This window comes from Anastrepha obliqua, chromosome 6, assembly GCF_027943255.1.
Source record: "Anastrepha obliqua isolate idAnaObli1 chromosome 6, idAnaObli1_1.0, whole genome shotgun sequence".
Lineage (NCBI taxonomy): Eukaryota > Metazoa > Arthropoda > Insecta > Diptera > Tephritidae > Anastrepha > Anastrepha obliqua.
Window position 1 is genome coordinate 6,024,228 of NC_072897.1, and position 17,963 is coordinate 6,042,190.

At 39.9% G+C, this 17,963-nt stretch overlaps 1 protein-coding gene across 1 annotated transcript in view; it reads left to right on the forward strand.

Moving 5' to 3' along the window:
• LOC129250060 (uncharacterized) overlaps window positions 1–17,963 on the forward strand; it is an 82,921-nt gene that overhangs the window by 54,189 nt on the left and 10,769 nt on the right. The window contains exon 2 of the mRNA XM_054889702.1: window positions 16,583–16,983. Coding sequence (XP_054745677.1) covers window positions 16,583–16,983 — 401 coding nt within the window. The remainder of the gene's footprint in view (window positions 1–16,582; window positions 16,984–17,963) is intronic.

Sequence of the window (17,963 nt, forward strand, 5' to 3'; positions counted from 1 at the left end):
TGCACTCCATGTGGATTTGACTTTTTTCATGTCTTTGCAGTATCCGACTCGCTCCACTTTTCACATTTGCCGTAGACATAAGTGTACTTTCCCCTCAATATCCTTTTCTAACGACACACTTCCTCACACTAACACCCTTAAAGTACTCGGAATTATGTATATTTGATAAAAAATTAACTTTTAAGCATCATTGTGTACATATTAGAATAAGCTTATTATCGAGATTAAATATATTAAGTACCTGTCTTCAAAACACTGTCTAGTTCATACACAAACGCTGGTAAATAAAGGTTGGCAAAAAAGTCGTGCGGTATTTCCGCAAGCTTGTCTTTGCAAGTGCGTAGTTCTAGTTGTATTCGTCGCATCGGTTCACGCTAGAGCTTTTTGGAAAGCTCTTTTCACGTGCTAACACGTGTTTGATTAATTGTTGTTTGCTTTTAGTCGTTCGTGAGTTATAGCGTCGCAAACATGGAGCAAAATAAAGAGAAAATACGGCATATTTTACAGTACTACTACGATAAAGGCAAAAATGCATCTCATGCTGCCAATAAAATTTGTGCAGTTTATGGACGCGATACAGTTGCCATTTCCACCGCACAACGATGGTTTCAACGTTTTCGTTCTGGTGCAGAGGTGATCGAAGATGCGCCACGGTCCGGAAGCCTGTCGTCGAAAATTGCGATAAAGTCGCTGAATTGATTGAAAGAGACCGGCATAGTAGCAGCCGTAGCATCGGCCAAGAGCTGGGCATGAGTCATCAAACCGTTATAAACCATTTGAAGAAGCTTGGATTGAAAAAGAAGCTCGATGTATGGGTGCCACACGACTTGACGCAAAAAAACACTTTTGGCCGTATGGATGCATGCGAATCGCTTCTGAATCGCAACAAAATCGACCCGTTTTTGAAGCGGATGGTAACTGGCGTTGAAAAGTGGGTCACTTACGACAACGTGAAGTGCAAACGGTCGTGGTCGAAAAGCGGTGAAGCTGCCCAGACGGTGGCCAAGCCTGGATTGACGGCCAGGAAGGTTCTTCTGTGTGTTTGGTGGGATTGGCAGGGAATCATCTACTATGAGCTGCTCCCCTATGGCCAAACGTTCAATTCGGACCTGTACTGCCAACAACTGGACCGCTTGAATGCAGCACTCATGCAGAAGAGGCCATCTTTGATCAACAGAGGCCGAATTGTCTTCCATCAGGACAACGCCAGGCCACACACATCTTTGGTGACGCGCCAGAAGTTCCGGGAGTTCGGATGGGAGGTTCTTTTGCATCCACCGTATAGTCCGGATCTCGCACCAAGTGATTACCACCTATTTCTGCCCATGGCGAACGAGCTTGGTAATCGGAAGTTGTCCTCAAGAGAGTCCTGTGAAAATTGGCTCTGCGAGTTTTTTGACAACAGGGAAGCGAGCTTCTATAAGAGGGGCATTATGAAGTTGGCATCTCGTTGGGAACTCGTCATCGAACAAAACGACGCATATTTGACTTAAATCGCATTATTATAACCAATTTTATGAACAATTGAAAATTCAATAAAAATACCGCAAGACTTTTTTGCCAACCTTTATAACTAGAGCTTTGATATTATCTAAGATAGACTTCGGATTGGCTATTTACGGACATTGCGCATACACCCAACTGAAACGCCTAGAAGCGCCTTATCACGCTGCAGCTAGAAGGAGCATTAGAGCCTTTCCTACTTCTCCCATTTATGTCATCTTAGCGGAAGCTGGTCTACCTACCCTTGTGGAAAGGGTATCAAATAACACGCTGATGTGTATCCCTAGAGTTTTATAATGCAGAAACAAGCATTTGTTTGAATGCGTTTCTTCGTGTCAACACAAGACAAGTAAAAATAGCGGAAAATCAACGATTTCAGAAATTTTAAATCAAGCCAAAGAGCTGAACATACTTATATCACCTATTCTCATAGAAAAACCGTCTCATCCAGAATGGGTCGTACCAAGCTATTTAGTCATAAATAATTTACTGCCTCATCAATAAAAATACTACTGGCCCCGATGAATTCAAACAATTATATCTTGAAACTGTTATTCCTTTGAAATCAGACTGGCAACTACATAATATTTACTGACGGATCTTAAACCGATACCTGTTCTTCATTTACGGTAACAAACGAAATAGGTACCACTATAACCGTTGGAGTTTTACCAAGTTACTGCTCAATTTTCACAGGCGAAGCTGCCACACTTCGCTTTTCAAAAAAACCATGAATATATATATAATATGCAGTGACAGATAATCAAAAATCGAAGCTATTCTGAACCCAGCTAATAGCTCTCCAGTAATCAGAAAAATGCGCAACATGCTCACACAACAAAGAGGTTCAATCAAACTTGTGTGGGTTCTGGGTCACAGTGGCATCAAAGGTAACGAACAGGCCGATAGTAGAGCTAAGGAGGCAACCAAAGAGCCATTGTACATGTTCGAATACACTCTTCCAGAAGATATAAAATAACTGGTAAGGCGTACCAATTATGAAAGTTCCTGAACAAATGGAACAAGTACCGACAGCACTACAAAACCTTCAATCTCTCTAGGTCCAAAAACCAATACCCGTCAAAATTCATCATGCCGGAATATTAAGACCGTTGTTCGTCTGAGGGTTGGCCATACAATTTCAACCCACATGTATTTGCTAAATGGTTTGCCGAAACCCACGTCCCCGTTTTATGGATTCAGCGAGTTCACCGTATCTCACTTCATGGATATACATATGTTCAGGAGTCCAAAATATTAGATCATCGGTATTTAAAAATATCAAACCATCTGAACTTCCGAAGCAGGCAACGGACTATAATATTAGTATCATAAATCAATTCGTTTCTCGCTGTAAATTGAAAATTTAGCTTCATGGGCTTCTAAGTTATTTTGTATATATAGTGCTGGTTACATCCACATTCCCTCGATTGTACTATCTTCATCTTTCTCCAGTATACGGATAATATATTGTATTATAATCTTGCATCTAACATCTAGTAAACTTAGTATACTATAATTATTTCCTTTTTCCTTCTTTATCTATTTTATTAACCATTTAAAACAATAGCCGAAGGCTTTAGCAGCCAGTGCTTGTTCTCTTTTTTTCTTACCTTTTAAGTGGACTAATTATTTATAATTATTACTCTTTTCAATAAATAAAATATTTTCAATTTTGCCGATGGTTTGCCGAATAGAGCGTTCGGTAGGACTGTTATGTACACCATACATTGGCCTGAGTGCGCGATGAACACTTGAAACACAGAGCACCGATTTTCGTAATACAATTGTACGATTTGTAAACGTTGTTGAGGCGTAGGTCTTTCCATGATGAAATGCCAATGAATACTGAAAAACGTTATATATGTATATAGATGCTTTCCATTTCAATTCAACCGGGCTATTCGGGTCATGTTCTTCGATTTCGATGTAACTTAAATATGTTGCTCTCTGGTCAAAATAATGAGACACGTATTTTTTTGTTCGCCCGAAAAAAATTTTTTTCAAGAGTTATCGTCAATTTTGTTTTTCGACTCAAACTCGATTTTTTTTAATTATATAAGAAAATAATTTTTTTAAATGCCCAGAACTTAGTCAAAAATGAACCGATTTTAATAATTCTGGATTCAAAATGATTGTAATTACTTACACGAGCGACTTCATGTAGAAACAATTGCAAAAACGTAGTTGAAAATTTTTTATTTAGCAAAAAAGAAAAAAAATTGAAATTTTTTCGAAATTCAATATTTCAAAAAGTGTATTTTTGTTTTTTTTATAACTTTTTCTAAATCAAGAGGACACCTCAAACTTCAATTGAGCTGAATGCCCAGTAGCTAAAATGAGTTGTTTTTGAGTAATGAATTTTTGAGTAAAAAACCTGTTTCGCACTTTTTGTTTTTTGCAAAATAAAAAATGTTCAACTACTTTTTTGCAATTGTTTCTACGTGAAGTCGTTCGTGTAAGTAATTACGATCATTTTGAACCCAAAATTATTAAAATCGGTTCATTTTTAATTAAGTTATGAGCATTAAAAAATAAGCCGATTTGAATGATTCTGGGTTCAAAATAATCGTAATTACTTACACGAGCGACTTCATGTAGAAACAATTGCAAAAAAGTAGTTGAAAATTTTTTATTTTGCAAAAACCAAAAAGTGCGAAACAGGTTTTTTACTCAAAAATTCATTACTCAAAAACAACTCATTTTAGCTACTGGGCATTCAGCTTAATTGAAGTTTGAGGTGTCCTCTTGATTTAGAAAAAGTTATAAAAAAAACAAAAACACACTTTTTGAAATATTGAATTTCGAAAAAATTTCAATTTTTTTTTCTTTTTTGCTAAATAAAAAATTTTCAACTACGTTTTTGCAATTGTTTCTACATGAAGTCGCTCGTGTAAGTAATTACGATCATTTTGAATCCAGAATTATTAAAATCGGTTCATTTTTGACTAAGTTATGGGCATTTAAAAAAAATTCTTTCTTATATAATTAAAAAAAATCGAGTTTGAGCCGAAAAACAAAATTGCCGATAACTCTTGAAAAAAATTTTTTTCGGGCGAACAAAAAAATACGTGTCTCATTATTTTGACCAGAGAGCAACATATTTCAGTTACATCGAAATCGAAGAACATGACCCGAATAGCCCGGTTGAATTGAAATGGAAAGCATCTATATTTAGTTTGCCAGTAGTGACGTGTGAGCTGTCAAAAAGCCCCTATTGGCAAAAGTACCTCCAATCTGGTCACCGTTATGAACGAAAATCATAAGATTCCTCCTATTTTTAAGCGACAAAATTATTCACACAAAGTATGAGTTTGAAGTTTTAACCAAGATACGACCTAATAACTGGAAAAATTTTAAGAGAACTCCCCGAGAAGGGTGTATCTATATAAGAAACTTGTTCCATCAAATCTTGAACTTGACATATTTCCCAAAAGTATAGAAAATTGCTCAAATTATTGCAATAACAAAACCAAGAAAATATCACACGCAAGTAATTTCGCCGGCAAGTGAACAGAGGCACTCCGCAAGGCGGTGTTCTCTCGCCACTACTCTGGGTTGCCGTACTTAAAATACGCAAATTGCGGCCTATCGATAAATCCTCTGAAGACGGAGCTCTCTGACAAGGTGAAGTACCTGGGACTCATCCTTGACAGAGGTCTTACATGGAAGCCAAACATTGAGGAGAGAATCAGAAAGACAACAGTCGCCCTGTATGGTTGCAGGGGCGCTATCGGCAAAAGATGGGGCCTCTCGCCTAAAGTCACTTTTTGGCTTTATAACACGATTATAAAACCAATCTTGCTATACGGAGTCCTTGTCTGGTGGAACTCGCTAGAAAGGATGGTATCAGTTAAGAAGCTGGAGAGGGTACAAAGGTCTGCCCTCATTGGAATCAGTGGGGCTCTCCGTACCACTCCTACTCTAGCGCTTAACGCTATGCTGAATGTGGCGCCCGTAGGCATTGTAGGAAAAACTACCGCTGCATGCGCCGCAATCAGATTAAGGTGTTCGAGCCATAGGATCGTCTTAAGTTACGGACACTCTAGCATTCTTAAAAACTTTGAGTTCATTCGTATGGTGCTGGAACACTGTACACCCACGCTAGGTCCGAGCGGACCTTTTCCTACTCACATTCTCTCAAGGGATGAGTGGGCGGGGTGCAACATTCGGCGGCAAGGCATGGCAAACATGTTCACGGATGACTCGAAGTTGGACGGAAGGGTTGGTGGGGGAGTATTCTGTAAGGAGCCTCCCATCAAACTTAAATTTAGGCTCCCGGACCACTGTAGTGTTTTCCAAGCGGAGATATCCGCAATTAAGGAAGCGGTGGACTGGTTGCTAAATTCGGTAATTACCGTTAAGGAAGTAAATATATACTCCGATAGCCAATCGGCAATTAGGGCCTTGGGCTCGCTGTTTGTGAGCTCGAGATTGGTCGGGGAATGTCTGGCTTCTCTCTCGATTGCATCCGAATACTTCATCATCAGGTTCATTTGGGTTCCCGGGCACAGTGGCATAGAGGGAAACTTCTGGGCTGATGAGCTGGCTAGACAGGGAATTTGGGAGACGGTTTCGTCGCGAAATGAGAGAATTGAGGTTCCCCTGAGAACCTGTGGTCTGTTCCTGGAAAGATGGGCCTCGAGTCAACTCAGCGAGCGCTGGGCTAGTGCGCAAACGTGCAAGGTCGCGAGATCCTTCTGGCCACGGGTAGATCGGGGACGCTCAAGGGAACTCCTAAGGCTAACAAAGCCCCAGCTCTCAAATTTGGTGGGCATCCTTACCGGACATTGTCCGTTAGGTGTGCACGCCGTAAGACTTAGGATTGCCTCAAGTCCGTTCTGCAGAAACTGTCTGGAGGACGAGGTGGAATCATCTCAACACCTTCTTCTCAGCTGCCCTGCTCTCGTCTGGCAAAGACTTAGAAATCTGGGCTCTCACTTTTTCGCTACGCCTGCGGATATAGCCGGTGTAGATATCATAAATTTGGTGAAGTTCATTAGTAGCTTGTTACGGCTTACTACGAACGCAAATCAGCCCCCGTCGGCGCCGTCGTAAAAATGTATGGTCATCATCGTTTCTAATCCCAAGGCTCCTTATTCTTTCCCATCTCCTTCCTCTTCTCCCATGCATGGCACCACAACGGACGAGTTTCCTAACATTTGTCCAAGTGAGCCCTTTAGCTAGGGCAGCCATTTAACCTAACCTAATTTGGTACAGATCTATAAGTCTACTGGCAGTATTACAATGTCTAAATTTTCTTAAAAGTTACTTTTTGACATCATGGAGCCCATTTTATAAAAAAATAAAATAATACCTTGCCACCAATTCGGATTCAGGCAAAAACATTCCACCATACAGGAAGTTCACAGAATTACGAACAAAATTCTTGAAAACATCGATAAAAAACTACGTAGCCAAAGCTTTTGACACAGTATGGCGTGCAGGATTTCTACAAGAACTCTTAACTTATTTACCAACAAACTACTACAATTTAATGAAAAGTTATATAACTGGAAGACAATTTTATGTAAAATTCGAAGATAAATATTCTGACATACTAACAATAGAAGCCGGTGTACCGCGAGGTAGTGTCCTAGTGGCCGCTTCTTTACCTTCTTAACACAGCTTAACAACACCATTCAATGGCTTTAGAAATGGGAAATTAAAATAAACGAAGATAAAACCTCCGACGTCACATACACTAACAAGAGAAGAAAATCAATCCAATCCAATATTCATAAACAATAAACAAATCCACCACGACACAAAGGCAAACTTTTGATTGTAGACAATAACTTAACTGGAAGTTACACATTGGACAAAAATGACGCGAAATCAAGACAACTTCATGGGCTTTTATGGGAAAATTGAACGCTCTCACTAGAAAATAAGATACTTATATATGTATGTACGAAGTAATTATAACACCAATATAGAGATATGGTTTAGAACTTTGGGGAACTGCAGAATGGTATATACTAAATGATAATACCAATCGAGACCTTAAAGTAAACACAGTCCATGAAGAAGTACGTAACAACAGCTTCATACACGCAAATCGACTACTAGAACATTCTAACAGGGAAATTCGGCAACTTCAATTAAAAGAAGAAACTAAATCGAGGAGACTTAAGCGCAAACGACCAGCTGACCTGCAGATTTAAGTGGTATCACACATTAATGACTGAGAATGAATAAATATGTGCATAATCAAATAACAAGTTAATTTTTTAAATTAATGTATTATATATAGTGGTATTGGCTTCTAAATATTTTTGAAATAGAAAGAAAAATTGTAAATATTTTACATTTAAATAGTAACAATAATAAAGGTTTACAAAAAAAAAATTAACTGATTTCATTTTTCTAACTAAGCAACCTATACTTTCAAATAAGTCCCGTTATGAATATGATTACTCGAAACTAAACTTATTTGGTCATTTCAAGTCTTGTTTTCGCGTTATTAATACATCATGTGTCGGAAAGAAGCAGAAAGAAAAATAATTTTTCTTATGTGGTATGAAGGCAAATCATGTGCAGAAACCGGTGAAACGATGAATCGAAGTCGTTTTACTGTTTATAGTCTAATAAAGCGTTTTAAAGGGGAAACAAATCTTAAGAGCTGACCTCATACTTGATGACCTCGCAAATTAACCCTAAGTACATCCACGCAAGTGGTAGCAAAGCTTCGTGAAGAGATTAATAAAGAAGTCCATCCGAAAACAGATCGCAAAGCTTTGAAACCTTCCGAGTATAGCTCGCGAATCACTCGAAGGAAACCACTCGTTACCATAGTCAATAAAAATTAAAGGATAGAGCTCGCAAAGGAATATATGTATGTTAAAATGAGGCTCTTTATTTCTGGAGCAACGTTATTTTTAGTGACGAGAGTAAACTCAATATTTTTCAACAGAATGGAAGGATTCAAGTCGAAAAAAAGCAATTAAGATAGTACAGTGAAACATGTTGGTGGGGGTGTAATGGTGTGAGGATGTATGTCAAAGGCAGGCTTGGGTAATCATGTATTTATTGATAGTGTTATGGATCAATCACTTTACCTTAGTATTATAATTTAAAAGAAAACTTGCATGAAATTGCGCAAAAACTGTGTTTTGGAAACAACTTTTATTTTCAATAATGGAATCATACTGCGCACGATGTGCGTATGTGGATCATACATCATGTGTCTCACATTTTTCCAACACCTCCACAGTCTCCAGATTTGATTCCCATCCAAAGTTTGTGGGATGGACATGGTAGGCATATCGCTAAAATTAGCTTCTCTAGCAAAACCCAACTAAAGGACGTACTCCAACAGGAATGGCGAAATTGGGTAATGCTCATGTGAAGTTTCATTTCAATCTGTCAATTCATTCTTTGTTTACAAGCCATTTAGTATCGAAGTGCTACAGTTTTATCTACAACGAAAAAAATGTATATCGTGTAGTGGTTGAATTTTTATTTTTGGAAGATTTAAAAGCAAAGGAAGTTTATGAACGAAAGTTGAAAGTGTATAAAGACTTGTCGCCATCAATTAGTACAGTAGAAATATGGGTTGCTGTATTTAAACGTGGTCGTACAAGCCTGGAACACGATCCACCTCAAGGATGGCAATAACAACAGAAATCATCTTAAATCAAAATAAGAGGCTAAGAGTGGGGAAAACCTAGTTTCTCGGCTCCGAAATAAATTGGTGTCCCGTTATCGGCCAAGAAGGTGTTAGCATCAGTTTTTTGGGATGGGAAAGGAATTTTGTTTTTGGATTACTTGCAAACTGGTAAAACAATAAATTCTGAATATTATTGTAACCTTTAGGCCAGCTGAAGGAAAAAAAGAGCCAGCTTCCAAAAGAAAAAAATCCTTTTCATTGTCACAATTCACCTTGTTACAAGAGCATTTTGACAAAGGCTAAAATCTATGAATGAAAGTTGAAATTGTTCCACCGTATTCACCAGATTTGGCCCCTAGCGACTTCCATGAATGCGTGCAAAGCGTTTTTCATCAAATGCTGATGTCATAACACCTGTGGAAGCGTATTTTGCAGCCCTTGTCTCGTTGGAACAAGTGTATTGATGTTCAGAAATAGTGTACCGAATAATAAAGTGTATTTCAAACCATAAAATTTTGTTTTTCTTATCGAACTGCAAAACTTATTGAACAACCTAATATGTGTAAGAAATTTTCTCTTCAAATTAATAACTAAATATTTAGTTATGAATTGAAATATATATATATTTTTTAATTTTATTGAATAAATAAGAAAAGGGCATATATATTTTTTGTTTTTGTTAAAAGCTTAAGTAACAACAAAATTCTTTAATAAACAAAAAGATAACGCAGCGCTAGCAAAGGAGGCTTTCAGCTGGCTGGTGAAGAAATGCAGGTTTATATTCATCGGAGTCCTTCAGAAATTTATAGATTTTGGAAATATTGGAATGAGAAGGGTTGATTAGTAGAGATAGTGCATCATGGCCGTCAAAATGCTGATGCCTTTGCCTACTTCAACATCATTTTTACATATAAGATTTGATGTGCTGGTAGGAGTAATGGTCATATCTTTAGCAGTTGACGCATGAATGCCCTGGTACCCATGATTCTGAATTTGTGAGGGGGACAAATCAGAATATTTCTTATGGTTCCAACAACAAGTGGTATATATTTTACAGTATGTATGTAGGTTTAGCAGCCGCATCTCACATAGAGACAACGATGATACTTAGACCACGGAATGGGTCCATTGTGAGCCGCGGGGGCTGGGCTACATTTCCCTCTCCATATTGAACCATCCTGAGCTTTTGACAAAGCGTAAAAGGTTGTTGATACCTAAAGTGTATAGATTAACTATATTCGTTAGGATTTTAAAAATCGGTTTCTGCTTCTGGCTAGAGCTGGGCATGTGCAAAAAAGGTGTTTAATTGTTTCCAACTCCTCCTCATTTCTGCAGCTACGACAGAAATCATGCAGGTAAACGCCTGATCTCCTTGCATGATTTCCTATGAGACAATGTCCTGTGAGGGCACCTACTAAGGTCCTGATCTAAAGTCTTCTCAGTTTTATAATACTCTTGGACAGACGTAAGTTTAGCCTTGGCAATGCCTGGCAATTTCACAGGTGTTAACGCTAATCCATTTTTGATTTGCAGAACTGATTAGTGCGTCCTTAATGAGAAGCCTACAAATTGCGAGAGGTATCTCCATAAAATTACTTATGTTTGGTATACAGGTACCTTCTCTTGCAAGTTGGTCTGCCCTACAGTTCCCTGGTATATCTCTGTGAGCCGCCGCTTGCGTGTTCGTGCGCGTCGCGGGAGCGCCCGAGTTCGCACCTCCGCGCAAGTCGGAGCGCGCATTCTGCCACAAAAAAATTAATTGTAATCAATCCCTTTCGAATTGCACGCATTTTCGTTCATACATAAATGCACAGATGTTTATTACGTAAATATCCTTAAAAAATTTTCATCCCAGAGGCGCAGAAATAAGTTAAATTTTAAATTTTTTATTAAAAAAAATCATTTACAACAACAAAATATCAAGTTTCGGAACAAAAATGACGTATTAGGAAAATATCATCCTTTATCAATATGCAGTTAAAAATCGTTGTAATCGGATACTTACATTACGAGAAATGTGATAATTATTCAATCGCTTAAAAAAACTTCGATAGTTAATAAAAACAAAACTATTTAGAATTTTGCAACAAAATTTTCTGAGTGTGCTTCTGGATGGTAGAACTCAGTGCTGGCTGAATTTCATCGCAAAATATTTACTTTGGTAATTTTGTGGCCCACTTGAGAAAGCCTTACCCATTAACAACGTTTGGGTTAACTATTTCCCTTAGCAGTTGGATTAGGTTCTGTTCACCTACTAAACTTTTTTCATGTCGAATATATTTTTCAAACATAATTTTCGTGTTATTTCTTTTTTCCTCCACATGGTAAATTAAAATCTAGTTTTTAAACCAGTTTAGGCATGTTTGCACCATTTTTATGGATATCTGATTTTTATCTGACATCGATAACGTAAGATGTCCATATAGGTAATTTCTTAAACTTTTAATAGCCCAAACTATAGTCAGTAATTCTTTCTCATTTACTGCACAGTTGACTTCTGTTTAATGCTCTTGCAACAAAGGTGATAGGTCGATTATTTTAGGATTAGACCGCACCAATAGCCTGAGATGACGCATCAGTCGTCAAGTCAAAGGGTTTATTAAAATCTGGGTAGAGAAGTATTACTTCTTCAGATGTGAGAATATTTTTTAATTTCTGAAAGGCCTTCTATCCTTCTACGTCTAATTCAACCGGCATTTTCTTCAACTGGGTTGCACTTACATTGCCGTTTTCGCCTCTAAGGAATTATGTGAGAGGTTTTGCTATATGCGTGTATCCCTTAATGAATCTTCTATAATAACCTATGAGATCCAAAGAAGCTCGGAGATTTCGAACCGTTTTTGATTCTTCATATTCTAGGATAGCCTTCACCTAATTGGGTGATGTTTTAAGCCCATCCTTTGATAAAACAAATCCTAAAAATTTCGTTTCTTCTCTAAAAAACTTTGACTTTTTTATTCATTATGACATTATTCATTAATGTCAAAATTTCTTGCAAATGCTTGCTTCTTCCGTATAGATTATTGTGTCGTCTACATAGATATGACATGTCTTTCCTATTTTGGATCTTAACACATCGTCTATGGTTCGTGTGAAAATACTTGGCGTATTTTTGAGCTCTAATTGCATGAGACAATACTCATATTTCCTGCTATTTATATTAAATGCAGTAGTTTTCCTATATTTTTCGTTTAGCAATATTGGATGTTATCCTGCTTTGAGATCCAGTGTAGTGAAAAATTTTGCCTCACCCAAACTAGACAGAATTATCGATGTGTCAGGAATAGGGTATTTTTCATTTACAGTAATGCTATTTAGTTTCCGAAAATCAATAACCAATCGTGGTTTTCTTTGTCCATTGTCATCAGTTCCTTTTTTTTCTACCATACTACCCAAACAGCGTTATTGTAAGCTGATCTGGAAGGTTGTATGATTCCATACTTTAACAGGTTTTTAATTTCTTCGTTAAAAAAATTCGTTAACTCCCACTGGGTATGCATAGCCCTTGCTATAGACTAGCTCACTATTTGTGGTATTAACTGTTGGTATAACGTTGATATTATACAACAATTTAAAGTCCGGGTTCGCAAGAACTTCCTTATTTTCATCTATAATTTCATAAATTCTTTCGTTTACACATGAAGGGAGAGAATTAGCTAATTCTTATTAATTAATTTCAGCACAGTTTTTAAATTTAAGTGGTTCTACGCCATAAAATATCACACGACTGTTTATTTAAGCCTGATATAAACACACGAAGTGCGTCCGCCCTATATTTTTAATTCAATGAATACATTAAATCTGAATTGCCCTCATTTGTCATTGCGGCAATTATTATTTATTATAAGGATCACTTTTTTTTCAACTAACTCATAAAATTTATTAATACTCAGACGGCCTTGCTTTAGTGCAGACAATTCGTGTTGTACCAAATAAATTGGCCACTTATCCGCAAACGGGAAGTCAAGTCTCGCTATAATTGCGAAGAAGTTTAAGGCGGTGTTAAGTAATGCTAAAAGGGCATCAGTACGACCTGTAACTTTGTTTTTTATGATTGCCGTCACTTGATAGTATTTGGAACTGGCAGCGTAAGGCTCAAACAACTCTTTTACTATGTCAAGGGGTTCGTCGCACGAAACTCATTCTCATCTTGCCACCGGTTCATACTCTTGTACTTGCCGTGGAATTTCTGGATTTTTAATTCTGTCATTGAGTTCGTTAATGTTTGTGTGTCTGCGTTATTCGGGTCGCTAAGTAAGTCTCTCACTGGGTTTTCGTTCATTGTTATGTAATTTAATTTTTAAATTTAATTTTTAAATTAATTTTTATGCACTTATTTCACTCCCCGACTGCAGTAACTCCGCACTTTTTCCCAACTTTGTTCAAAAATATATTTTACTCTTAATCTTAGGAATACAAAAGTGTTTAAATGTATTGACTTAATTCTAAGAACTGCAACGGCAATGTTAGCTGTAGCTGTAGTTATTTAGGGAATTTAATACCTTGGCATAACTTTGTTTAGTCTGGAGAACGCTAGCAGTTGAGCCTCAAAACTGCAAGTGAAACTCTAACACTTCCATCAATCTCCCTACACACACAGTTCAAATAACATATATAACAGCTTCGTATGCTGGTTCATTGGTATCGCAAAACCCATGTGTGGTCACTCCGATACATCGTGGTATGCCGAAAGCAGAAATATCTGCAGGCTGCTTCGAAACTTATGCTACTTTTCGCGTAGCTCTGGCGGTAAGGGTGTATCCCAATCTATTTTGAATGTCACCATTACTGGAGCCAAAGTCCAGAGGGTCGAATATTTTGGCTTCTTCTTTCAATACCTGACGTTTGGTGTGGATGAGATTACTACCTGGCAGCGTTACTCAAAAATAAATACACCGTTTTCTAGTCCCCAATGAAGACCCAAGACCTTTGTATCAGTGTCGCCTAAGCTAATTGCTGAGCTGGATGGATCTGTTTTGGACTTTCGTCTTTTCGCTAGATGGATCACCTACCTTTAGTGTGACCTTCTGCATGTGACCGAGTGTCTCATACTCGCATATAAACTGGACATAGTGCTGGTGTACTTGGAAAAAAAGAAATCTGGACTATGTAATGATCATCGCTCTTGCGCGAAACAGATTTTAGAAAAATCAGTTTCCAGAAACGTTGTATAATTTAATCAATTCGCTCCTCCTCGGCGACACATTCGCAGTGTGTGCCGAAGGCTCGGAGTAACATACAGCGTGTCGATGTAGGTCCCATATGACCCATGTAGGAAGCGCAAGACTACCATAATGTCGGCTCCAATGAGTACATCGATATTTCCTGGAGTGTGAAACGTCCGATTAGCAAATGATATGTTGTGTAAGTGTTTGTACAGGCCCATGTCAACTGGAGACGCAAGAAACGTGGATAATATACTAAATATTATAATACATATATGCGGATCGCCTCATGTTGGTCTCCTTGACGCGGGGATGAGGCTTAAGTGGTGGTCTGACCCCCATAGCATGGGGGCCAAACCAACACGAACTAAGAGGGAAGCTCCACATGGGGATTGGCTAGCCATCCACTCGCTTTACGGCGTACTTGGTGGCCACCCAATCACCATGCGAAGATCACCGTACCGACGAAGATCCCTTTGTCATCCCCAAACCCCCTACATCCCGTTATTTCCTCTCCTAGCCCACCCCCTAATCCAGGGTGTTATGCGATACCGTGCCCATTGGATGGTTTGCAGCCAGGGGGTTCACCAGACCGGCTGTATTTCAACGGCGCCTTCCTAACACCGGGCCGCCTTAGGAAGTAACTGTGGCCTTGCCACGGCATGGGGCGCTGCCGTGGTGGACCGTGTTGAATTCCCCATTATAAAAATAGACCACTGCGCTCGCCTCGTCGAGCAGGTGGTCGTACGAAGAAGATGAACACAAACAAAAATTCAAGCAACAAAACTTCCATTGTAGCGGGAGCAGGCTACAGTGGTCGTAACTCTACTGCCAAACAAACACATAACGCTCTACAGCGCGGAGGTGCCGTTGTCAACGAAGACTCGGACCACGAAAGCGTTGTGAGCATTAACACAGCTGAGGAAGAGGCTCTTCTGCGTTCTCCGGCTGGATCCAATGGTGCTGCTTCGGATAGCAAGATCGGACCAAGGATCAAGCCTGATAAAGAGAAGCTGAAGGCCAAAGCCCGATACAAGGCCGCGGTCAAAGTTTGTGACCGATTTGGCAGCAAGTCCAACCTGACGAGGCAAGAGGAGGAACGGTTGGCTTGGGCCAGAGAGGAGATCAAAAATGGCCGGGCCTTCTACGCAACAAAGCCAATGTTCGCGGCTTCCAATCCGAAATATGCGAACAAAATCGAAGAAGAGCTAGCCATCAAGAGGCAGCGTTCTGCGGATAGTGAGGCCTCAGGGCCATCAAAAAAGCAGAAGCACAGGCACGAGACGGCTAAACCGAAAAACAATGACGAAAGACCTACGACATCGAAAGCAGCGGCAGCGGCCAGTGAAATTGCCAAGAGACATCTCATAGTGGCACTCACTGACCGTAGCGACCAGCTCGGGCGAATGTCGCAGGAACGGTGGAAGGTAGTGGAAATGAAGCTACTGGAAACCTTGTTTACAAAAATGGACGCAGAGCCGGACGCACCCATGCCAGCATTCGACGGAGCAGGGTGGTTCAGCGGCGTCAAAATCATAAAATGCAAGGATGACCCCACACTCACATGGCTAAAGGAAGCGGTAAAAACGCTTCACGGCCTGTGGGAGGGGGCATCACTGGAAATTGTTGATCGCAGCTGCATTCCCTCAATACCGAAGGCAAAGGTTTTCATTCCGCGAGTGGTAAAACCGGAATATGCGCTGCGACTACTACAACGACAAAACACGGACGTGCCGACAGACGATTGGAAAGTGTTGAGTGTGGCAAAACCAGCAACCGCTGATGGAGGCCAGGCCTACATCATCCAAATCAACAAGCCGGCAGAGGACCTGCTTTACGCGCGATTCGGGAGGATGGCTTGGGGAGTTGGTAGCGTGCACCTTCGCCTCAAAAAGCGCAACCCGACAGATGACAACCACAACACGCTCGCTGCGGGGGAGGTGGAAAAGGATCTCGGTATAGAAGAGATCATGGAAGCCTCCCTCAACATACAGGAAGTGGAGAAGGGTGACTTGGAGGTAGTATCCAACCCCGAGAAGGTACTGAAGCCAGATGCTGAAAGTCCTTCAGATAAACCTCCACAAAAGTAAGAACGCCTCAGCCGAGCTCCTGCTCAACATAGAGCGAGTCGGCTACGATGTGGCTCTAGTCCAGGAACCATGGATAGCATCGGGCAACATAGTCTCCGGTCTAAAGTCAAACAACTACAACACATACATCCCGATTGTAAAAAATAAGGTAAGAACAGTGATATTGGTCAAAAAAAGTATATGTTCTTACATTGATAACAATCTCTCTTCAGACGATCTGACAGTGGTGGCGCTGGAGGGCTGCAAGGATGAGACGCTACTCTTTGGGTCCTGCTATATGCCACATGATGGAGAAGCACCACAGACGGAACTTCGAAAGCTGGTAGAAACAGCTGCCAGAAAGAAGCACGCTCTGGTGGTAGGAACGGACGCAAACGCACATCACACGGTCTGGGGAAGTGCAGATATAAACGACCGAGGTGAGTCACTATTTACCTATATTCTTCAAAGTAGCCTAGAAATAGCTAATAGAGGTGAAGAACCAACATATGTGGGACCAACCTCGAAGAATGTACTCGATTTAACACTCTACACAAGCAGGCATGTTATGGTTCAGGAATGGGAAGCGTGGAGTAGGCCCTCATTCTCTGATCACAGATACATAAGCTTTCAGGTCATATTCCGCTCAAAGAACAAGATTACATCCTTTAGAAATCCTAAGAATACGAACTGGGACTTGTATAGGGATATACTATCAAAAACACCAATGATACCCCGGAAATACAAGTCACACGTCGCACTTGAGAAAGGGGTTGAATTGTTTGCAACTACTCTCGTCAAAGCCTTTAAAAGATCCTGCCCTCCAACACGTAATAAATGCGAGGTGAAGCCTCCCTGGTGGAACAGGGAATTAGGAGCACAAAGGCGTAGAGTACATGAATTCTATAGGTTAGCCAAAGTGGCTGACAATGAGTTCTGTTGGAAAGAGTATAAGGATCTACTAAAAGTATACAAGAAAGAGATACGTAAAGCCAAGAGAGAATCTTGGAAAGACTTCTGTAGCAGTATGGAAGACACTAACGATGTGGCTAGACTCAGGAAACTGCTATCCAAGAATCCGTCTATGCCAAGAACAATACGAAAAATTAACGGGGAGTGGGATGACAGCTGTGAGGACTCTCTAGAAGACCTAGTCAGTACACATTTTCCAGGGTGTGCGGACATTACAGATCTCGAACCTAGAGGAGATATTGTGCACGAAATCCCGACGAACGTAATTACAACCAACAAAATAGAATGGGCTATACAAAGTTTCGACCCATATAAATCGCCAGGACTGGATGGAATCTTCCCAGCCATGCTCCAAAAGGTAAGCCACCTTGTGGTACCATGGTTAAGAACGATATTCAGGGGATGCCTGAGGTTCAGCTACGTTCCTGTATCGTGGAGAGAAGCGAGGGTTGTGTTTATTCCAAAAGCGGGAAAAAGCAACCCTCTATACTCAAAAGAATACAGGCCCATTAGTTTGACTTCATTTCTCCTGAAAACGTTAGAGAAGATTCTAGATACATACATTAGAGACACAATTGCGCCGGACGAATTATCCAAAGCGCAGCATGCTTACACTAAAGGCAGATCCACTGAAACTGCACT